The sequence below is a fragment of the Lissotriton helveticus genome, chromosome 12 (genome assembly GCF_964261635.1).
Source record: "Lissotriton helveticus chromosome 12, aLisHel1.1, whole genome shotgun sequence".
Lineage (NCBI taxonomy): Eukaryota > Metazoa > Chordata > Amphibia > Caudata > Salamandridae > Lissotriton > Lissotriton helveticus.
In genome coordinates, this window is record NC_136073.1 from 65,682,603 (window position 1) to 65,701,735 (window position 19,133).

The 19,133-nt window shown below is 47.4% G+C and overlaps 1 protein-coding gene across 1 annotated transcript in view; it reads left to right on the forward strand.

The window, feature by feature from the left end:
* Nucleotides 1-19,133, forward strand: part of PLOD3 (procollagen-lysine,2-oxoglutarate 5-dioxygenase 3) — a 347,896-nt gene that overhangs the window by 305,584 nt on the left and 23,179 nt on the right. Inside the window, exon 16 of the mRNA XM_078669457.1 lies at nt 5,884-5,988. Within this exon, the coding sequence (XP_078525583.1) occupies nt 5,884-5,988 (105 nt within the window). The remainder of the gene's footprint in view (nt 1-5,883; nt 5,989-19,133) is intronic.

Here is a 19,133-nt window from a genome sequence, read left to right on the forward strand (position 1 = left end):
GTCTCTGCCTCAGAATGCCCTTTGAGAGAATTATAATTGGGCATACTTAAATAAAAAGAAAAACACTCTGTTGGTCAAAAGAACATTCCCAAGAGTTGGGTTCCTTATGCAATGACATCACACTTTTAGGGTTCTATGTGAAATTGACAAAAAGACAAACTTTAGGAAAGAGGTTTTGTTGACCCTTTTTTGTCAAATCGGTTTTCATAAATGTTTCACCTTGAATGGCATTCACCAGGTTGACAAAACCAAACTAGTCATGTTGGTAAAAATTCTAAAGACTTCTATTTTCTTCCCGCTCCTCCAAACCTTTGATTTTCATTTAAGGGGGATTACCACACTGTAGCTCAGCATTTTAAACCCCACAGCTCTTAAAGTGTCCCACTTCGTCCCCCATTTACCCTTTGTGCCATTGAGTTCTTTAGAAAAAAAAAGAATAATACCACGAAGGTGGGTGCGGTATACCTTACTCCCATTTCACATCCTCCCACCTCCCCAACACCACCGTCTTACTCTCTATACTGCCAGTTATGTCTCTGAAACAGCGCTACCTCTTGTCTCTTTGAGACATCTTTCACCAAAAATTATAGTGTGCAACTGTCACCTCCCAAGAGGACAGGTTTTAAACCTGGTAAGGACTGTCACAAGCTAATATCTTTGACAGGCCATCATTTAGTTTTCCTATGGTGCATGGGGTCGAGACACGAGGCCAAGGCCTGCAGTGACTGAGTGTCGATGAACCTGAAGGCCATATGAGAAACTCTGTCGCCAAGCAACAGAAAACTTCTCCTCGAGTTCGGTCCAAGGCTAATGGTCGGTCTCAGATTTGTTCCTGGTCCAGCAGTCAAGCCTGAGGTTGTTCGTTATTGCACTCTAAATCTTCAGGTTAGTCGAAGAAAAAATGTAATAAATCCAAGTGGTCTCTGGCCCTTCCTGACACTCATGCACTCCTTATAAGGCAAGGGTGTCACCATACTTCCAAATCTCGTTTCTGAAGGCAGTCGACCCGAAGCCTATCCTGAAACTTGCCAAGGCCCAACCAGAGTATGTGAAAGAGACATTTAGTTCTAGATTCCTTACCTTCGAATTACCCCCAGGTGTCAGGCTGGAGCTGGAGAATTTTTGCTTAGTAGTACCCCTACGCGTCGGTGGGTGGCGTATGTCAACTCCGCGTGGTTGCCAGTATGACTTCATGGTGCCTACTTAGACACCACCCCTGCGCTCTGACATCAGTTCTTTCTTTTTCCACGCCAGCCTAGCGCAGATTCGGAGAGAGCTACCCCTTACTCACTTTTCGACTAAACGTTTTCGATGTTTTGTCAACTTCTTTTTCTAGGCTTCGACGCCTGGTGCGTGAGGGATGTCCCAACGCCAGACCAGGTCCAAGCCTTCAACGCCTGTCACAAGCTGACAGACCCGCACCTCGTGTGCCTTTGGTGTCTGTCCCTTGACTCGAAGTCGTGCTCTGACTGCTGGGCCATAAATCCAAAGTCTTTGCAGGAGCGGTCCCGAAAGCTCTTGGAGGCCTGGCCTGTGTTGCTCCCGGTCTTGTTCGAGAGGAAGGTCTCAAGGCTGCTCCCGGAATCCCCACACCCGTCGCACTCTAAGTCTTCAAGGTCTTCTGGTATGTCAAAGCTCAAAAGGAGGCGAAGAAGTACCGGCGCTCTTCGCTTTCTCCCTGTCGGTCGGCTGACGTGTCGCGGGACCCGGAGCGTCGTTGCTCTAAGGCTCCGTCTCCAGTGCCTCCTTCACGGACGACTCTGTGCCTCCCCCCCCATTTCCGGGAGCCAGAGCGTCCCCTGCCCAACTTTGAAATTTCTATGAGGCCCTCCATCTTATCTTTGGGCAGCCTGACTCTGCATGTCCTATGATAGAACCCATCTTTTTGGGGGAAAGGCAGATTCGGCCCTTGTGAGGTTCAAGGAATCCTAAGCTACGGCCAGATCCTTGGGCCTCTCCTCTCCTCCAAGTGGCCAGCTTACCTTTTGCCCCTTTCGAGGCAACGGAAGGGGTTCCCAGCCGCATCAGCCCTATCCCAGCCACCGCCCTGCGGGGGTTGCCCAAGCTGTGCGGGGACGTGGGCACGGTTCATTCCGACCTAGGAATGGAAGTCAGATGTCATCAACCACCCTGCCCTCGGCAGCGGCAGCCTCCAATCACTCCTAGTCTGAATCTACAAGACCACACCACTCCAGTTGGCTGTAGTGTCCGTCATCATCTCTACTCTGGAGATCCATAACATCGGACAAGTGGGTCTTGCAGATCATTCAGGAGGGCTATTCTCTGCCTTTCCTTTCTTTTCTTCCTCCCATTCTGCCAAATCAGGAATGGCTGATGGATGATTATCTGAAATTGCCCCAGGAGGAAGTTACAGCTCTCTTGGCCAACGGAGCTATAGAAAGGGTCCCCGTTGTAGAAGTAGGCAGTGGCTGTTATTCCTGCCACTTTCTGATTCAGAAGAAGAACAAAGGGTTGCGGCCCACTTGAGGTCTTCGGACCGTCCATCTCTTCTTCAAGAAAGAGAAGTTCAAGATGCTCACTGTAGCTCAGGTCTTGTTTGCCCTAGACCAAGATGACTGGATGGTAGCATTGGACCTGCAGGATGCGTATTTTAACATACGCATCCTACCGGGCCACAGGCGTTACCTGCGGTTCAAGGTAGGCGGCAAGCACTCTCACTTTACCGTCCTCCCCTTCGGCCTTATCAGTGCCCCTCGGGTGTTCACCAAGGTGATGGCAGTGGTCGCAGCTCATTTGCACAGGTTAGGGGTGTCAGTCTTCCCCTACTTCGACGACTGGCTGTTGAAGGCGTCCTCACCCCAGGCTGTCATCTCCCACCTTCAGACTACGGCAGACCTCCTGCATTCGCAGTGCAGTTTGGGGCCTATCCTCCCGAGCAGCGAGTCCAGGATATTCAGGTTAGGATTCCGATGTTTCAGCCTCTATCCTGGATTTTGGTGAGACTGACTCTGAGGCTGTTGGGCCTCACGGCCTCCTGCATCCTGTTGGTAAAGCATGCCAGGTGGCCTATGCAGGCTTTACAGTGAGACCTGAAGTTCCTGTGGACACAGCATTGAGGAAATCTCACCAACATGGTGCAGATCTCAGAAGGAACTGCAAGAGATCTGCAGTGGTGGTTCACGAACTGCGATTGGGTCAACGACAGACCCCTCTCCCTTCCCCACCAGATCTCACGGTCGTGACAGATGCATCACTTCTGGGATTGGGAAGCCATATGGGAGAGGTGGCGATCAGGGGACACTGGTCTCCGGCAGAGTAAGGGCTCCACAATTTGTTGGAGCTTCGGGTGCTTAAATTGGGTTTAAAAGAATTTCTTCGCTCTGTCAAGGGGAAGTTAGTGCAGGTGTTCACGAACAACACAACCGCTATGTGGTACTGCACCAAACAGGGCAGGGTGGGGTTGTGGACCCTTGGTCAAGAGGCCCTGCATCTCTGGACATGGCTGGAACAGCAGGGCATTACCCTGTTGGTTCAACACATGACAGGTTCTCTGAATGCCAGGGCAGACAAACTCAACCGTCGATGCCTATCGGATCAGGAATGGCGTCTCCAGTCGGAGGTGGCGAAAGGTCTCTTTCAGCAGTAGGGAGACCCTTGGTTAGATTTGTTCGCCTCCGAAGAGAATGCGCAGTGTCAGCAATACTGTGCTCTGGAGTTTCCTAGGCGACTATCGCTCAGCGACCCTTTTCGCCGCGAGGGGAGCTCAGGCCTGCTGTACGACTTTCCGCCCATACCACTCCTGCCCAGGGTTCTGAAGAATATCAGGAGCAACCGGGCCCAAGTCATCCTTGTGACTTCGGACTGTGCAAGGAGAGTTTGGTATCCAGAGATTCAGAAGATGAGTATTGATCCTCTGATCAGGCTGCCCCTTCGGAAGGATCTTCTGTCGCAGCAGTGGATGGTTCTCCATCGAACCTGTCAACTCTGTGCCTCCATGCGTGGTGATTGATCGGCGGCAGTTTATGGCTTTTGATCTTCCTCCCGAAATCTGTAAACTTATTTTGGCGGCCAGGCGGTCCTCCACTAAGACAGTATACACCTGCTGTTGGCAGAAATGTGTATTATACTGTACATAAAGGTCTATTGACCCTCTTTCTGATCCTCTTTCCACTGTTCTTTTATTCATTCTAGCCCATGCCCAACATAGCTTTGCTTTGGGAACTTTCAAGGGTTATCTTTCTGCTCTGTCTGCTTTTTTGTGGCTGCCAGACCAACCCTCTCTCGTCAAGTCTCCAACTGTAAATAGGTTTTTAAAGGGGCTGGCACACTTGTTTCCGCTCACGCCCTTTGTTATGCCGCAGTGGGACCGTCATTTTTTTCTTACTTATGTGCGCTCCCTTTGAGCCTTTACACAACTGTCCCCTCTGGCTGCTTACCATCAAGACAGCCTTTTTAGAGGTGATTACATCTGCCCGGAGGATGAGTGAGTTGCAGGCGTTGTCTTGTACACCCCCGACTTGATGTCTTTTCTGGACAAAGTGGTGCTGTGCACCTGTGCTTTTTTACCTAAAGTTGTGAACCCAATCCATATGGGTCAATCAATCACGCTGCCCACCTTCTTTGCTCCCCTGCATCCCTCTAAGGAAGAGGAGCGTCTCCACCGACTGCACCCAAAAAGAGCGTTGTTTCTACCTTCAACGTACAAAAGAGTTCCTGGTGGAAGACCAACTGTTTGTGCGGTATGTGGGTGCTAAGAAGGGGAGAGGAGTGCAGTGCAGAAAAGGACCATCTGTTGCTGGGTCTTACTCTGCATTAAGATCTGCTATATCCTGGCCAAGAAGCAGCCCTCTGAGGAATTAAGGGCCCATTCCATCAGGGGAAAGGCTGCGACTACAGCCTAGGCTCAGGGTGTCCCAGTCCTTGACATTTGTCAGGTGGCAACGTGGGCTTCCTTGCACATGTTTGCCAAGCACTACTCCCTGGACAGTCGAGTCCGAAGGGATGGGCATTTTGCCCATTTGGTCCTGCAAGACTTCCTAGTGTAAGGGATTGGTCCGCAACCCACCCCGGGATGGTATGGCTTGGGTATGTAATTCAAAGGTAATGAATCAGCAGCTAGAAGTCTCTATCAGATGAACATGTTACTTACCTTTGGTAATGCATTATCTGGTAGAGACTCTATCTAGCTGCAGATTCCTTACAGGCTCACCCATGCCTCCCTCCTTTGCATACTGATTGTGTTAGGGCTAGGATCACTCCCCTTTTTCAGGGCAATAGTTTTGCACACGACTACCTCAGTTACTTCTTGACTCTGGACTTCTGGTGTGGAAAAAAACAAAAGGTACTGACGTCCGTGTGCCTGGGTGGCGCCTAAATAGGTACTGCGACGTCATAACCAACGCCGACGTCACGCTGAGCCGAATGGAACCAGCCGACTGCCACACATGCGCTCCGCAAAAGTTTCCAGATCCAACCTGACACCTGGGAAATTCAAAGGTAAGGAAACTGCAGCTAGATAGTCTCTCTCAGGTAATGCGTTACCGAAGGTAAGTAACTTGCTCTTTAATAGATGCATAGGCAAGGACATCCTGCTGAACGAAGAGATGGAGGTGACCATAGTGCCACAGACAGGCTGTCAGTGAGTCTAAGGTGGCAAGGCTAATTGTAAGGTCCGACAGGAAAGAAGGATGGATTTGGCCTTTTATACCCACAAGCTCACGTTCAGCATCAAGTCACAAGAATAAAATGGACTTTCCTTTGACTGTCTTGCAGATACTTTAGTATGCATGTAAAGTGCATATCTCAACCCAGGGGTATATGTGTGCCCGCGCACTCCCCTGTATGCTCTCTGCATGTTTCTACAAGTCACTCTTTGATTTGCAGTGTTCTGACCTGTGTTTTTTTCTATTTTTCCTGTGTTAGCCCTGCCCCGATGTTTACTGGTTTCCCATCTTCACAGAGAAGATGTGCGACGAACTGGTGGAAGAAGTGGAGCACTTTGGACAGTGGTCTGGCGGGAAGAATGAGGTGAGTACAGATGATACAAGGTGATGGAAGCCCTCTAATTGATAATGGATGACAGCTTTTGTTAAATCCACGCTTTCATTTTCCAATACCTTTACATATGTAAACTAATCTTCACAAGCTCCCACACCACTCTTTCTTTGCTCCTGCCAGTTCGTATGTCTGTTGATGGAGCCGGAGAAACTATCTAAGTGTCCTTATTGCCTCAGGTTGACGTTTAGCATCCTGTACAGATGTGTTACCCAGTGGATGACGTGCCGATGTTTGGTGCATTGGAAAAGTCCATGCAATATTTAAAGATGCCTCTAAATTCTGTATTTATCTTGCCACATTTGCAGCACTTCAGTGACAGAGGTCAAATGTCAGGCTGTCTTTAGACAATTTGCTGCTTATGTTTTTAGGTTTCGCCTGGCGATCCGCTGCGCAGCAGCGTTCGCGCAGGCAAATTCTTTTGAGAACAGGGTATGTGACTTTGTCCCGCCTCTCTGTTCCATTGGCTAGCTCCATAAATGGAGGCTAGCCATTGGAAGAGAGAGGCGTCCGTCATTGTCCGAGGCGATTCATGGCCGTTCCGCAGATTCTTTCCCTCTCCGCAACGTCATGAAGACGTGGCCACTGTGGGCGTGTACTTTTTTTTTTTTTTTTTTTACACCGATGTTTGTCTTCATTATTAACTTTGTCCCTGTCCTGCGTGGCTGTATCCTGACCACCTTCGCGCTGTCTGTCCCCCCTCCCACTATCCTTGTCTTTGTTCCCGCCCCCCCCTCGCAGATCACTTTTCCAGCTCTTCCAGGCCCCTCGTTGTTTCTTGATGACAACGCTTCCCTTAGGTGTCCGCCGGAGGGGAAGGGGGGTCATGCAGCTCCTCCGGCGGCTGTGCGGGCCTCTGGGCCGGAGTGGAGGGAGGTCGCCAACAGAGAGGAGTTGCCGCATCAGAGCGTCGGCAGAGCACGGCGGTGACCGGGGAATTCTGTGGTGAGTGCAGCAGTGCGGAGCTCGCTTGCACCCGATCCTCTGCCCCCCCCCTCTCCTACCGGCACCCCACGGCCATATAATTACTTCTGTTGATGTATATTGTGCTCCGAGGTTGCCTGGGCATTCACCCCGTGATTACATAACCCCGTTTCCTGGCTGTTGAACCTTCACTGGCATTCAACACTGTTAATCTGTTTTGTCTCTTGTCTGACCCCTTCAACTGCCAGCTCGCTGATTTCAACACGTTGAAATCCCGGTTCCTTCCATTCTTGCTTTGAGGAGTCGCTGCTCTGTGGCGGAGCTCGCTTGCACCCGATCCTCTGCCCCCACCCCTCCTACCGGCACCCCACAGCCGTATAATTACTTCTGTTGACGTATATTGTGCTCCGAGGTTGCCTGGGCATTCACCCCGTGATTACATAACCCCGTTTCCTGGCTGTTGAACCTTCACTGGCATTCAACACTGTTAATCTGTTTTGTCTCTTGTCTGACCCTTTCAACTGCCAGCTCGCTGATTTCAACACGTTTAAATCCCGGTTCCTTCCATACTTGCTTTGAGGATTCGCTGCTCTGTGGAAGTCTCTGGCTGCCTCTCCCCTCCACCTTTAATAAATCTTGACATCTCATTTTTCACTCTGCTTGGATGAAATGTCATCTCTAAACCAATTATCCTTTGCTAAAATAGCCCTTTGCCCTTGTTTGAGATTTGATTAGCTTCTGCTTAACTCACAATTGCTTGAAGTGAGTGCGAGGAAGCTGCACTGAGATGCAATAAAGCAAATTCAAAATGCTAGGGTAATAACAAGCATGCTTCCTGCAGATGCACCAGGATTAATCCTACTAGTTGGGACTCTGATATTACAAAAACAAGAACCTGCCGTTTTCTGAAGACTCAGGTTTCTGCGCCTGTCATTCACACTCAGAGCTGCAGGGATGGTGCAGTTCTGAGACTGTTCTCTGTGTGATTAAAGAATGCCAACAAGACGTCAAAAACCTCCTTTTCATACAGTGTACAAAACCACAAAAAAGGCTGTGTTGCACGCTGCAGACAATTTAAAGGAAAGCAAAGGGCAGCCAAGCAGGCACTAAAGCAAAATTTACAAGCCTGTAATAAATATTGCATGAACTAAAATGTTCAATCTCATCACATCCAGTCCAGGAGAAAAGACTGCACATGACTGAGCATGAGCACAGCTGTGCTGATGGCTCCCACAATTCGGGAGCACGTCTTTCAAATGCTGTATGATGTCACTGTACTATTTCATTCTTAACAGTAGTAGTACACATAGCTGCCAAGATTGAATTTTATTGGTGTGATGGAGTAGTCTCAGTGTGTGTGTGTGTGTGGGGCTCTGTGTGTGTGTGTGGGGCCTTTCTGTGCGTGTGTGTGTGTGGGGCTCTCTGTGCGTGTGTGTGGGGGGGCTCTCTGCGTGTGTGTGGGGGGCGCTGTGTTGTGTGTGTGGGGGGCGCTGTGTGTGTGTGGGGGGGCGCTGTGTGTGTGTGGCTCTGTGTGGGGGGCTTTCTGTGTGAGTCTCTGTGTGTGAGTCTATGTGTGTGTGTGTGTGTGTGTGGGTGCAAATGCAATAGGTCTCGCATTTGCAAGAGATTAAGCTATTGGCATTGTAAATGGCAATGCCATTTATTTATCTGTTTTTAAAACCAACACATAAATACAAAATTTTTCATTTACAATGCCTATAGCTCTAACATTTACAAAGGCGAAACCGTTGCATTGTAAATGCTTGTTTAACATGGGGATTGATGTTTACAAACTCCTCTCGCTCTGCAGTTCGAGAAAGAAAAGTAGAGTGAATTATGTGACAATTGTTCACTCACTTGTTATGAGAGGGAAGGCTGCAGGATGTCCATTTTTTTAACACACAACAAACAAACAGTAAATACCTGTAAATGAACTGTACACATTCAACAGTTAGGAAAGAAAACATTAAACCCACTTCTTTGTAATTCTGATGTGTGATGGAAACCAACATTTGAATAGGATTAAAACAAGTCAAGACACCTTACTTGATGGAGCACAAATGATAAATATTCACTGAATCCCGATTTCCACACATTATTATTGTGTGCAGTATAGTTTTATAATTAAAAGTGTATATCTGTGCAAATGTAATGCCCATTTCAATGAAAATGTATTGTCTGAATGTGACGGCGTGCTACCACACAGTGCTTAAATTACATTAAAAATATGCCCGCCTCATTGCCCATTAGAGCTGGGTAAGTCAAGAAATGTTGTCGTTATAAAAATTAGGTTGTGGTGCTAAGTTCCCAGTTCACATTGGGTTTCTCAGGCAGTGGGAAAATATTGTGTGGATGATGCCAAAAGGTGCAACCCTTCCAGAGGAGTAGGAGAGTAAAGAACCATCTTTTGAATTGTCTCGTCTGCATTGTAACGGAAGGGCAGGCTGGAAAAACCCAATCGGAGAGTCAGAATTTATTAAATGACCTCCTGGAATGCAACAAAGCAGAGCCAAAAAATAGGACTTTATAGGCCCAGAACTGCTTAACCCCTTTCAAGTTTCTTGAACTAAAACCCATATTTTAGACATTGTTGACTTTGGCTCAGAGGAGTCCTGATGCACACTTAGAAGACATTCACAAGCTCCTGCCAGCAGCCAATAGCAATAGTAATATACGCTGAAAACTGATATGTGTACAAGTCGCACATCTTCTGAGCGATCGTGATCAGGAAGCAGACCGACTGACCCTGCCGTCAGATCTGCAAGAATGGGTGATTCAAGAGGCAACCGATTGTTGTCCAAAACGTGGACATTGTCCAAAGTATACCTCCTGGTTGGGCGCTGTGAAGCAGCTCCCAGGCGATGATCTTCAAGCCCAAGCTCATAAGCGATGTGGAATGACTACGGTTACTCTGCCCCCACTCCCCCCAAACCACATATGGTTCTCAAATCTAATACATTTGGCAGTGGAACCTTATTGGACATTGCCGCTGCCAGAAGATCTTCCTTCTTATGGCAGGATCGGATCAGACCCTGTACCTGAAGCTCTGTCCTGTCATCAATACTGCAACCTCATAGCAGATACGCTCTATATAATTAACGCTCCTATAGAACCTCATACTCGAAACAGGGCAGGAGCAAATCTATGAAGTTCTTTAATTTGGGGCCCTGAAAGTAACAATGACCTGTAGGTTTGCTTCTTTAGGTAAAATGTCATACAAACTCGTTTTCTGTATTCAACAAGGTTTCCTTGTCAGTGGACTTAAAAGTGCCTGCCAGAGGAAATATTTCAAGCTAGTAGCTACCGAACTAAGTTGTGTTCCTCTTTTTTGGGTCGAGGACTGACGGCTGGCTTGCCAGCCGGAAGTCGGAGAATTATTGATGTTCAGTACGGCAGTTTAACCCGCCTCTCTGCTCTGTCACTCCTCCATTGGCTGGCTTCCTAAACGGAGGCCAGCCATTGGAGGAGAGAGGTGTCCCTCTAAAGAAGCTCCGTCTCTTTCGGATTCGGGGGCGGTCTCGCTCTGTTGGTTTCTCTTTTAATCCACGCCCCCGAATCCGTGACTTCTAAATCTTCTAAATCTTCTAAATCTTTCGTAGATTCTCTGCAAGGACCGGCCTGGACTGTGTTCCTTCTGACACCAGGTATTATACTGCTATCCTCGCCACATTTGTATTCCTTGCTAGTAATGATCGACAATTTCGCAGACCGGGAGGAGGGCTCTTGCTCAGTCTTTAATACTTTGTTGAGCGTGTATCTCGCTAACAGTCAGCTCTTCGGCGCCTGGTAGTTGATACAAATCAGCATAGTGCTGCGAAAAGCCCATTCAAGTTAGTGGATAGTTAGCACTTCCTTGTGTACGCTGAGAAATACCCTATTGTCAGCGGAGGGTGAAAACTTTCTCGTGCGGCTTCATCTCGCGCTAAAATCTAATAGTAATATACATGGCATCAGCTGATCTTCAGTCTTTCTCCGTGACATGCCTGTGCTGCGCTAGTCACGAGATGCGGATGTGGGGGCAGTGGAATGCCTTCAGTGGGGCTCCGATAGGCTGCTGTATATGACGTGCCCCAGACAAACATCTGGGCTGGCGACATTTGGATGTTCGTGTTAGGATTTCTGTTGACAGGACAGGTGACGCTTTTTTTTGTTTACAGGTAATCGTGTAATGTGAAACAAAAGGTGGGCGAGCTAACAAATTAACAGGGTGGCCGACCACTGTTCTGATTGGCTCGTAGAACCCATACCCGAACCGAGGCCTGAAAATGTTTGTCATGTAAATCATAGTACAAACACTACTTAAAATATGATTTGTCTCTTAAAAATGTGAAAAACCCAGTTTTCTTTAACACGTGAACGCGTTGACAATGATATGTCACATTATAGCACTGCACTGAAAAGTAGTGTAAACGAGTAAACATACGAAAGAGGTGCAATTAAGTATGCTTATTCAGTAATATCACCACATCAGTTAAGTGTTGTCCTGGTCTCCCCTATTCGTCGCAGCAACTGTCAAGTGACAGCACTCACGCTCCAACTATGTGAAATGCACCCGTGGCAATCGTTGCACGAGCAACTTAAAAAACAACGCATCTTCCACCTTTTTTTTTTAACATAATATACATAGAATAGGGATGTAACCTAACAATAAGCGTGCACATGTGGCAGTACAAAAATGGAATAATTGCACTATAGGAGCAATAACTATAACCACACGCTTTATACATATCCAAAAAAACATAAGGAAAACTAGTGCCGAATGAAATGTAAGTTACACAGAATAAGCAGACAAATACACAGGTTTCCTTCTGATCTTTTTTCCTCCATCACTAACATCTTCACTACTCTCCATGCAAAGATTCTGTGCATCCTCAGTGGAATTTCGTAACGATTCCCTTTTTCCAAAATGGTCAGTCAGATCGTTCTCTCTTTCCCTATCTTCAATTTGAAACTCTGTGTCATTACTATAATTATCATTCACATTGGAGGAAGTTTTGGAATATACGCGTTTTTCTTCCCTAAGGATAGTGATGCAATGGAGATTCCAAACCTTACCATCACTCAACTTCACAGCATTTTTTTAGAACCTCTACTACATCAAATGGTCCCAAAAATTTACTCAGCTATTTTTTTATTCTCCAAGGCTTCTTAGCCTTAAAAGACATTACTATCATGACCTTATTACCCAACCGCACATGCTCTTGTATCTATTTATTTATTTTATGTATGTAAGTTTTATATAGCGCTAGCTAGCCCCGTAGGTGTCAAAGCACTTTATATGGTTGTGATAGAATACAGTAATGCAGGCATGAAATGAACATATGAGTCAGTAGGTCAATAGACAAATGGTACCCAGTGTGTGTGCTGAGAAGTGCTGTGTGCTGTAGAGTGCTGTGTGCTGTAGAGTGCTGTGTGCTGAGAAGTGCTGTGTGCTGAGAAGTGCTGTGTGCTGTAGAGTGCTGTGTGCTGTAGAGTGCTGTTGAGTGCAGAGTGCTGTGTGCAGTTGAGTGCAGAGTGCTGTGTGCAGTTGAGTGCAGAGTGCTGTGTGCAGTTGAGTGCAGAGTGCTGTGTGCAGTTGAGTGCAGAGTGCAGTTGAGTGCAGTTGAGTGCAGAGTGCAGTTGAGTGCAGAGTGCAGTTGAGTGCAGAGTGCAGTTGAGTGCAGAGTGCTGTGTGCTGTAGAGTGCTGTTGAGTGCAGAGTGCTTTGTGCTGTTGAGTGCAGAGTGCTGTGTGCAGTTGAGTGCAGAGTGTTGTGTGCAGTTGAGTGCAGTGTGCTGTAGAGTGCTGTTGAGTGCAGAGTGCTGTTGAGTGCAGAGTGCTTTGTGCTGTTGAGTGCAGAGTGCTGTGTGCAGTTGAGTGCAGAGTGCTGTGTGCAGTTGAGTGCAGAGTGCTGTGTGCAGTTGAGTGCTGTGTGCAGTTGAGTGCTGTGTGCAGTTGAGTGCTGTGTGCAGTTGAGTGCTGTGTGCAGTTGAGTGCTGTGTGCAGTCGAGTGCTGTGTGCAGTTGAGTGCAGAGTGCTGTGTGCTGTAGAGTGCTGTGTGCTGTAGAGTGCTGTTGAGTGCAGAGTGCTGTTGAGTGCAGAGTGCTGCTGAGTGCAGAGTGCTGCTGAGTGCAGAGTGCTGCTGAGTTCTGTGTGCTGTAGAGTTCTGTGTGCTGTTGAGTGCAGTGTGCTGTAGAGTGCTGTGTGCTGTTGAGTGCAGTGTGCTGTGTGCTGTTGAGTGCAGTGTACTGTTGAGTGTAGTGTGCTGTGTGCTGTTGAGTGCTGTGTGCTGTTGAGTGCTGTGTGCTGTTGAGTGCAGAGTGCTGTGTGCTGTTGAGTGCAGAGTGTTGTGTGCTGTTGAGTGCAGAGTGCTGTGTGCTGTTGAGTGCTGTAGAGTGCTGTGTGCTGTGTGCTGTTGAGAGCAGTGTGCTGTTGATTGCAGTGTGCTGTGTGCTGTTGAGTGCAGTGTGCTGTTGAGTGTAGTGTGCTGTGTGCTGTTGAGTGCTGTGTGCTGTTGAGTGCTGTGTGCTGTTGAGTGCAGAGTGCTGTGTGCTGTTGAGTGCAGAGTGTTGTGTGCTGTTGAGTGCAGAGTGCTGTGTGCTGTTGAGTGCAGAGTGTTGTGTGCTGTTGAGTGCAGAGTGCTGTGTGCTGTTGAGTGCTGTAGAGTGCTGTGTGCTGTTGAGAGCAGTGTGCTGTTGATTGCAGTGTGCTGTGTGCTGTTGAGTGCAGTGTGCTGTTGAGTGCAGTGTGCTGTGTGCTGTTGATTGCAGTGTGCTGTTGAGTGCATAGTGCTGTGTGCTGTTGAGTGCATAGTGCTGTGTGCTGTTGAGTGCATAGTGCTGTGTGCTGTTGAGTGCATAGTGCTGTGTGCTGTTGAGTGCATAGTGCTGTGTGCTGTTGAGTGCATAGTGCTGTGTGCTGTTGAGTGCATAGTGCTGTGTGCTGTTGGTGCAGAGTGCTGTTGAGTGTGTCTGTGAGGGTGGCTCTGTGTAGGGTGTAGCTATTGGCATTGTAAATGACAATGCCATTTATTTAACGATTAAGCTATTGGCAATGTAAATGACAATGCCATTGATGATTAAAAAAAAAAATGTCATGAGCAATGCCAATAGCTCTACCTTTAATGATGCCGAGACCATTGCATTGTAAATGCTTGTTAATACTTCTACCTGAATTACCCCAAATGTAAAAATGCGCAATTTGCAGTGGATTCTCTTTAATGTCGATTTTCCCAGCAGATTTTGTTTAAGCGCTGACAAGAGCTTGCCTACAAGAGCTTGAATGTAAAATACAGCTTTTGGGACCTGTGACTTTTTCGCCATCTTGACTAACCTGCACCAAATTTTCCACAATCACGTTTCAGTGTGCAAATACATTTCAGGCAGGTTCATCAAAAAGAGACGAAGTAATAAGCAATTGAAAGTGGCTTAAATTCAAAATGAAAATGAACTATTGCTACGCAGTTTGTGTTGTCCATATACAATAAGACTGTATTGACCATTGAACCTCAGTGACATTTTTATGAGATCGCTTTGGGGATGGTTTGGGCTCTAATGGTAACCAGTGGTTTCAGTTGCTGATTATAGCTGTGTGTGACCCTCTGTACCTTTAGAACCTGAGCTAACACATACAGCATAGGGGGGGGGGGATCTTCATTTCTCCCTTTCCAATACTTATTAAAGTAACTCTTATACTTGGGTTACTTATGCTCCTATGACTGTGTAAACCTGTGTATTGCAGTACTTAGAAGCACACAACTCTTTTTTTTATCTTATTCTTGGTTTACAAAAGATCTCCATTCATACTATTCCTGTTCGAACATATATCTAGCTTTATTTACAAATATTGTACTTATAGACCATTAAAAATAGACCACAACCAGTGGTGAAGTTTGGTGGGCTCTCCACTCTCAAAGTTAATTGGGATACATCTGTCATACCCCGCCACGGTCCCTACAGAATTGGATTACCCCTTACAGTGAACAGAGAACTCAACACGTTAATCTCGGATACAAATTCATACTGATCCCAGAGTAGTATTGTTGGATAATTGAGGGAAGGTGACACAAAAACTGTCGGAAGATGTGGAGCATTGGATTAAACTTCCGTTATCCCTCATTGGGCCGTTTTCCATATTGAAAATGGTATTACTACCACGGTTTTTATTTCTATTTCAAAATATCCCAATGATACTGCCAAAGGTTATGTTTGACAAGTGGTGTTGTCTACTGATAAAACTGGCCTAGGTAGGGAAACAACCAAGAGTTTGTTGGTAAGTCCTCACCCTGCTATATGATATGGGGGGCTGAGTGCTCCAGAACTCGAATTGGACTACAGAGCTGCGCGGAGTATATTTGCACATTACTGGGTACAGGGCCCTCACAATTTGCCACACATATCGAAAGGGATGCCTCGGACCCGTATACCCTCCCTCAGACACTGTTCCGCAATCCAACGAGACGTCGTAGCGAATTCAACTCACTGGGTGTTAAGGAGTAATTTACTCCTTAACACCCAGTGAGTTGAATTGTAATACACCATCGGCCTTAACCAGGTATCATTATTACAGAGCTGGACACACGCTGCATGCCTTCATGGGGGAGACTATGATGGAACCTCCTGATATGCCACCTCTGTCCTCCTTGTTACAGGTACAAACCCCTGCTAAACTGACCATGAAGTTTTACACAGTTGCCCAGGAAGCACGCAGACCCGATCTGGCAAAAGCGCATCAGGATTGGCAGCAAGAATAAGAAAGGCCCATTAGCGATATTGCTGCTCACATATGAAGACTATTCTCTGAATGGGAGAAAAAGATGGACTCGTTTTAAGTATATAAACCGAGTTTATTGTACCCCAGTACGATTGTAGCTTTATGGCCTGCGTGATTCTTCAAGATGCCAGCGCTGTGGTGAGGATGAGGCTGGGTTCATGCATGTTGCTTGGCAGTGCTCTGGTGTGGGATATTCCATGAGCTGGAAGTCCTTACGGGAGAAACATTGGTGCCTGACCCGATGCTGGCACTGTTGGGTTATGATCTTGGCATCAATAAAGAGATTAGGCACTTGGTTGCTATTGGGCTCCTGTTGGCTAGACGCAGGGTGGCAATGAGTTGGGCTCGGGGACATGTCCGACTTTACAGAACTGGCATGCAAATATTGTTTATTGTAATACACAGTCAGATGCATATAAGGACTTGGTTCCCTCTCAGAACAGGCCTAGGAACTACTGGAGCTCTTACCAAACTTATTTAATAGGTAAAGAGACAGGTACAATTGAAAATGATACAGGCTCGGAATTTGAGAATGTTTGAAAATTGCCTATTACATGTTTGAAGGGGAAGATTCCATATATGTGTTTAAAAATGGACTGTGTTACTATAAAGCCATGAGGTGTGTGCTCTGTGGACTGTAGTCCTTGGGACACTTAGATATGATGTTTTAACTGCCTTGCAATACTACGCTGTCATAGAAGTTGGCCAAATCAAGATAGAGACTGTGGTCTTTGGAGCCTTGTGGGGCGTCAGTGTGACCTCAATATAAGACAAATGTTGGAAGCTTGTGGCAACAATTGTAGACTTGTGATTAAGGGGGAATCCCAGTTGGAATTTCTGTTGTTTGTGAATTTTCTAATAAATAAATTAATAAAATAAAAAATAGACCTCGAGGTGCCAGAGAGCCAGGCAGAAAGATGGCTGCTGCACAGCAAGGCTCTGCTGGCCGATAAATTACTCTGGCACTGATCTGTGGTGTCTGTGTGCACATTGACGACGCATGGACCTGAGGCATTTTCAAACTTTCTGACAGTATTGAGGGCACTTGTACTCTGTCTACTCATGGTGCCTGGTCAAGAATTGACTACTGGCTGCTTCCCCGAGACACTCTTACCTGGACCACGAATGCCGCTCACCTCTTTCTTACCTTATCTGACCATGCTCCTGTCTTGCTGGAGATTCTCCCCACAAGCCTTCAACTGGAGACTACCTCCAAATGCCCTCCGTGATGCCGTCTTTCAAAGACAAAATCCGGGTGGTGATACTTGATTTTTATTCCCACTCCGAGAGTTCAGTTACCTCCCCGTCCCTGCTATGGGAGACATTTAAGGTTGTAATTCCTAGTGCCTATATAGCGATACAATCCTGTATACTCGAGGCGATACGTGCGCAACTTGCCACATGAAGAGCCTGACCTCTTCACGGTGCGAAATATGCGCACTCTTACTGCCCTTGGGCATAAATTATCCGCCTGTGAAGAGGAAGCCCTTTGGTAAACTCATTGCCTCCACAAGGAGCCAGCAGCCATGCGTCTCTACGGATAAGGCAAGCGTTCTGGCAAGACGCTGGCGAGCCTGCTCCGTAAGCCATGGGCCAGAACTTTTGTGGCAGAGCTCGTTGATGACCAGCAAGTAAGTCACACACAATCTAACGAGTTGGTCCAGATCATGACATCGTTCTACTCTCCGTTTCACCTAGCTTCTGTTCAACAAATGAAGATCTTCTCACTAGGCTCCAGGTTCTGAAGAATACTGCTGCCAGGCTAGTGCTGAATCTCCCGTCGGGATCCCCTTCAGCACCCAACTTGAGACTTCTTCACTGGCTTCCTGTTAGGAAGCAGACTCGTTTCAAGATTCTCTGCCGAACGCATAAGAACATGTACGGCAGTGGTCCTGATTACTGGAAAAAGAAGCTCAGTTGGTACCGGCCTTGCAGGGCTCTGAGGTTCAGCAACAAATCTCTTCTAACACCCCTCAAAATTTGTGCCATAAGAAAGGGAGGCAGATCTTTTTCCTTTCTCGCTCCCACTCTTTGGAATAAACTGCCTCTACACTTACGTATTATCTCTGACCACAATCGTTTTCGCAGGGAGCTAAAAACATGGCTGTTTGACAATTAATTGACTCTCCTGGTCCAAACCACCGCCTGAGTATTCCGCAAGCGCCATGAGACTTCCGGGTGATATGTGCGCTAAATAAATATTCCTGATTTGATTTGATTTGATTAGTCCTGTTGTGACTGCTCTGGAGCCTACCTTGACATGCTTTGGCTTTTCTGGCTCGACCATGCACACCGTATGTAACTTAATGCCATCTTTATGGTGGAAGAGATAACACAGGTGATTCAGAGCCTTTCCGGAGATAAGGCGCTGGGCCTGGATGAGCTCACTACGTCCTTCTACAAGGAAAATGCCTCGCTTCTCGTCTCTCATGTACTGGCAGTGTATGAGGATTCTCTTTCCTAGGGCCGGTTAGCGCCATCTCTACGGGAAGCAGTCATAGTTACTACACTGAAGCCCAATAAACCTGCCAATAGTTGCAGCTCATATAGACCGCTTTCGATGATGAATATTGTTAACAAGATACTTGCTAAAGAAGAGTGGGGGGGGGCAACTCCGCTGGCAGATTTGTTTCTACTCTGTGCTCTACTTGGAGTGCAATGTCAGGCAAAACTCTGCCATTCGCCAGCGGAGCGGCGTTTCCTGGCGCAAGCCCGCTCCCCTACACATGATGAGCACATAACAAGGCATGGCATGATTCACGTGCCACGGAAGGAGGCGACCTGATGCTCTAGCGGTGCACTCTGCCTGAGCCTGAAAGCCACGCACGTAAGATAGGCGGCTGAAGGCCCGGGCTGCAGAGTGGAGCTGAACTGAAGACCGGGCCAGGACGGGGCCCTCACTGGTCACCGCTGCAGCGGGTGTGGTGAGTTGGTAGTGCCACCAGGCTTCAGGGGGGACCGGCGCCTGCGTTGCTATCGCTGCTGTTTGGGGTCACGGCACAGCCGGGTTGGGCGTTGTCTGTGTACCCAGTACCTATGTCTTCAGATCTGGCTTGCAGTTGCAATGCGACCTCAACAGTCTGAAAGGGGGGCCTGAATAAAACAAGCATTGGAAATGCAATAGGTCTCGCAGCATTAGAGTTAGTGCTTTTAGAATTGTTTATGGGTTTTTGTGTAAATCTTTAGCATTTTTGTTTCCTGTAGCCAATGCTAAAGAATTAAAAAAAAAAGCCATAAACATTTCTAAAAGCTCTAACTCAAATGCTCCGAGACCTATTGCACTGTGTGAGGGTGAGGGGTTGAGGGTGAGTGAGGGTGAGTGAGGGTGAGGGTGGGTGAGGGTGAGTGAGGGTGAGTGAGGGGTTGAGGGTGAGTGAGGGTGAGGGGTTGAGGGTGAGTGAGAGCGAGGGTGAGTGAGGGTGAGTGAGGGTGAGTGAGAGTGAG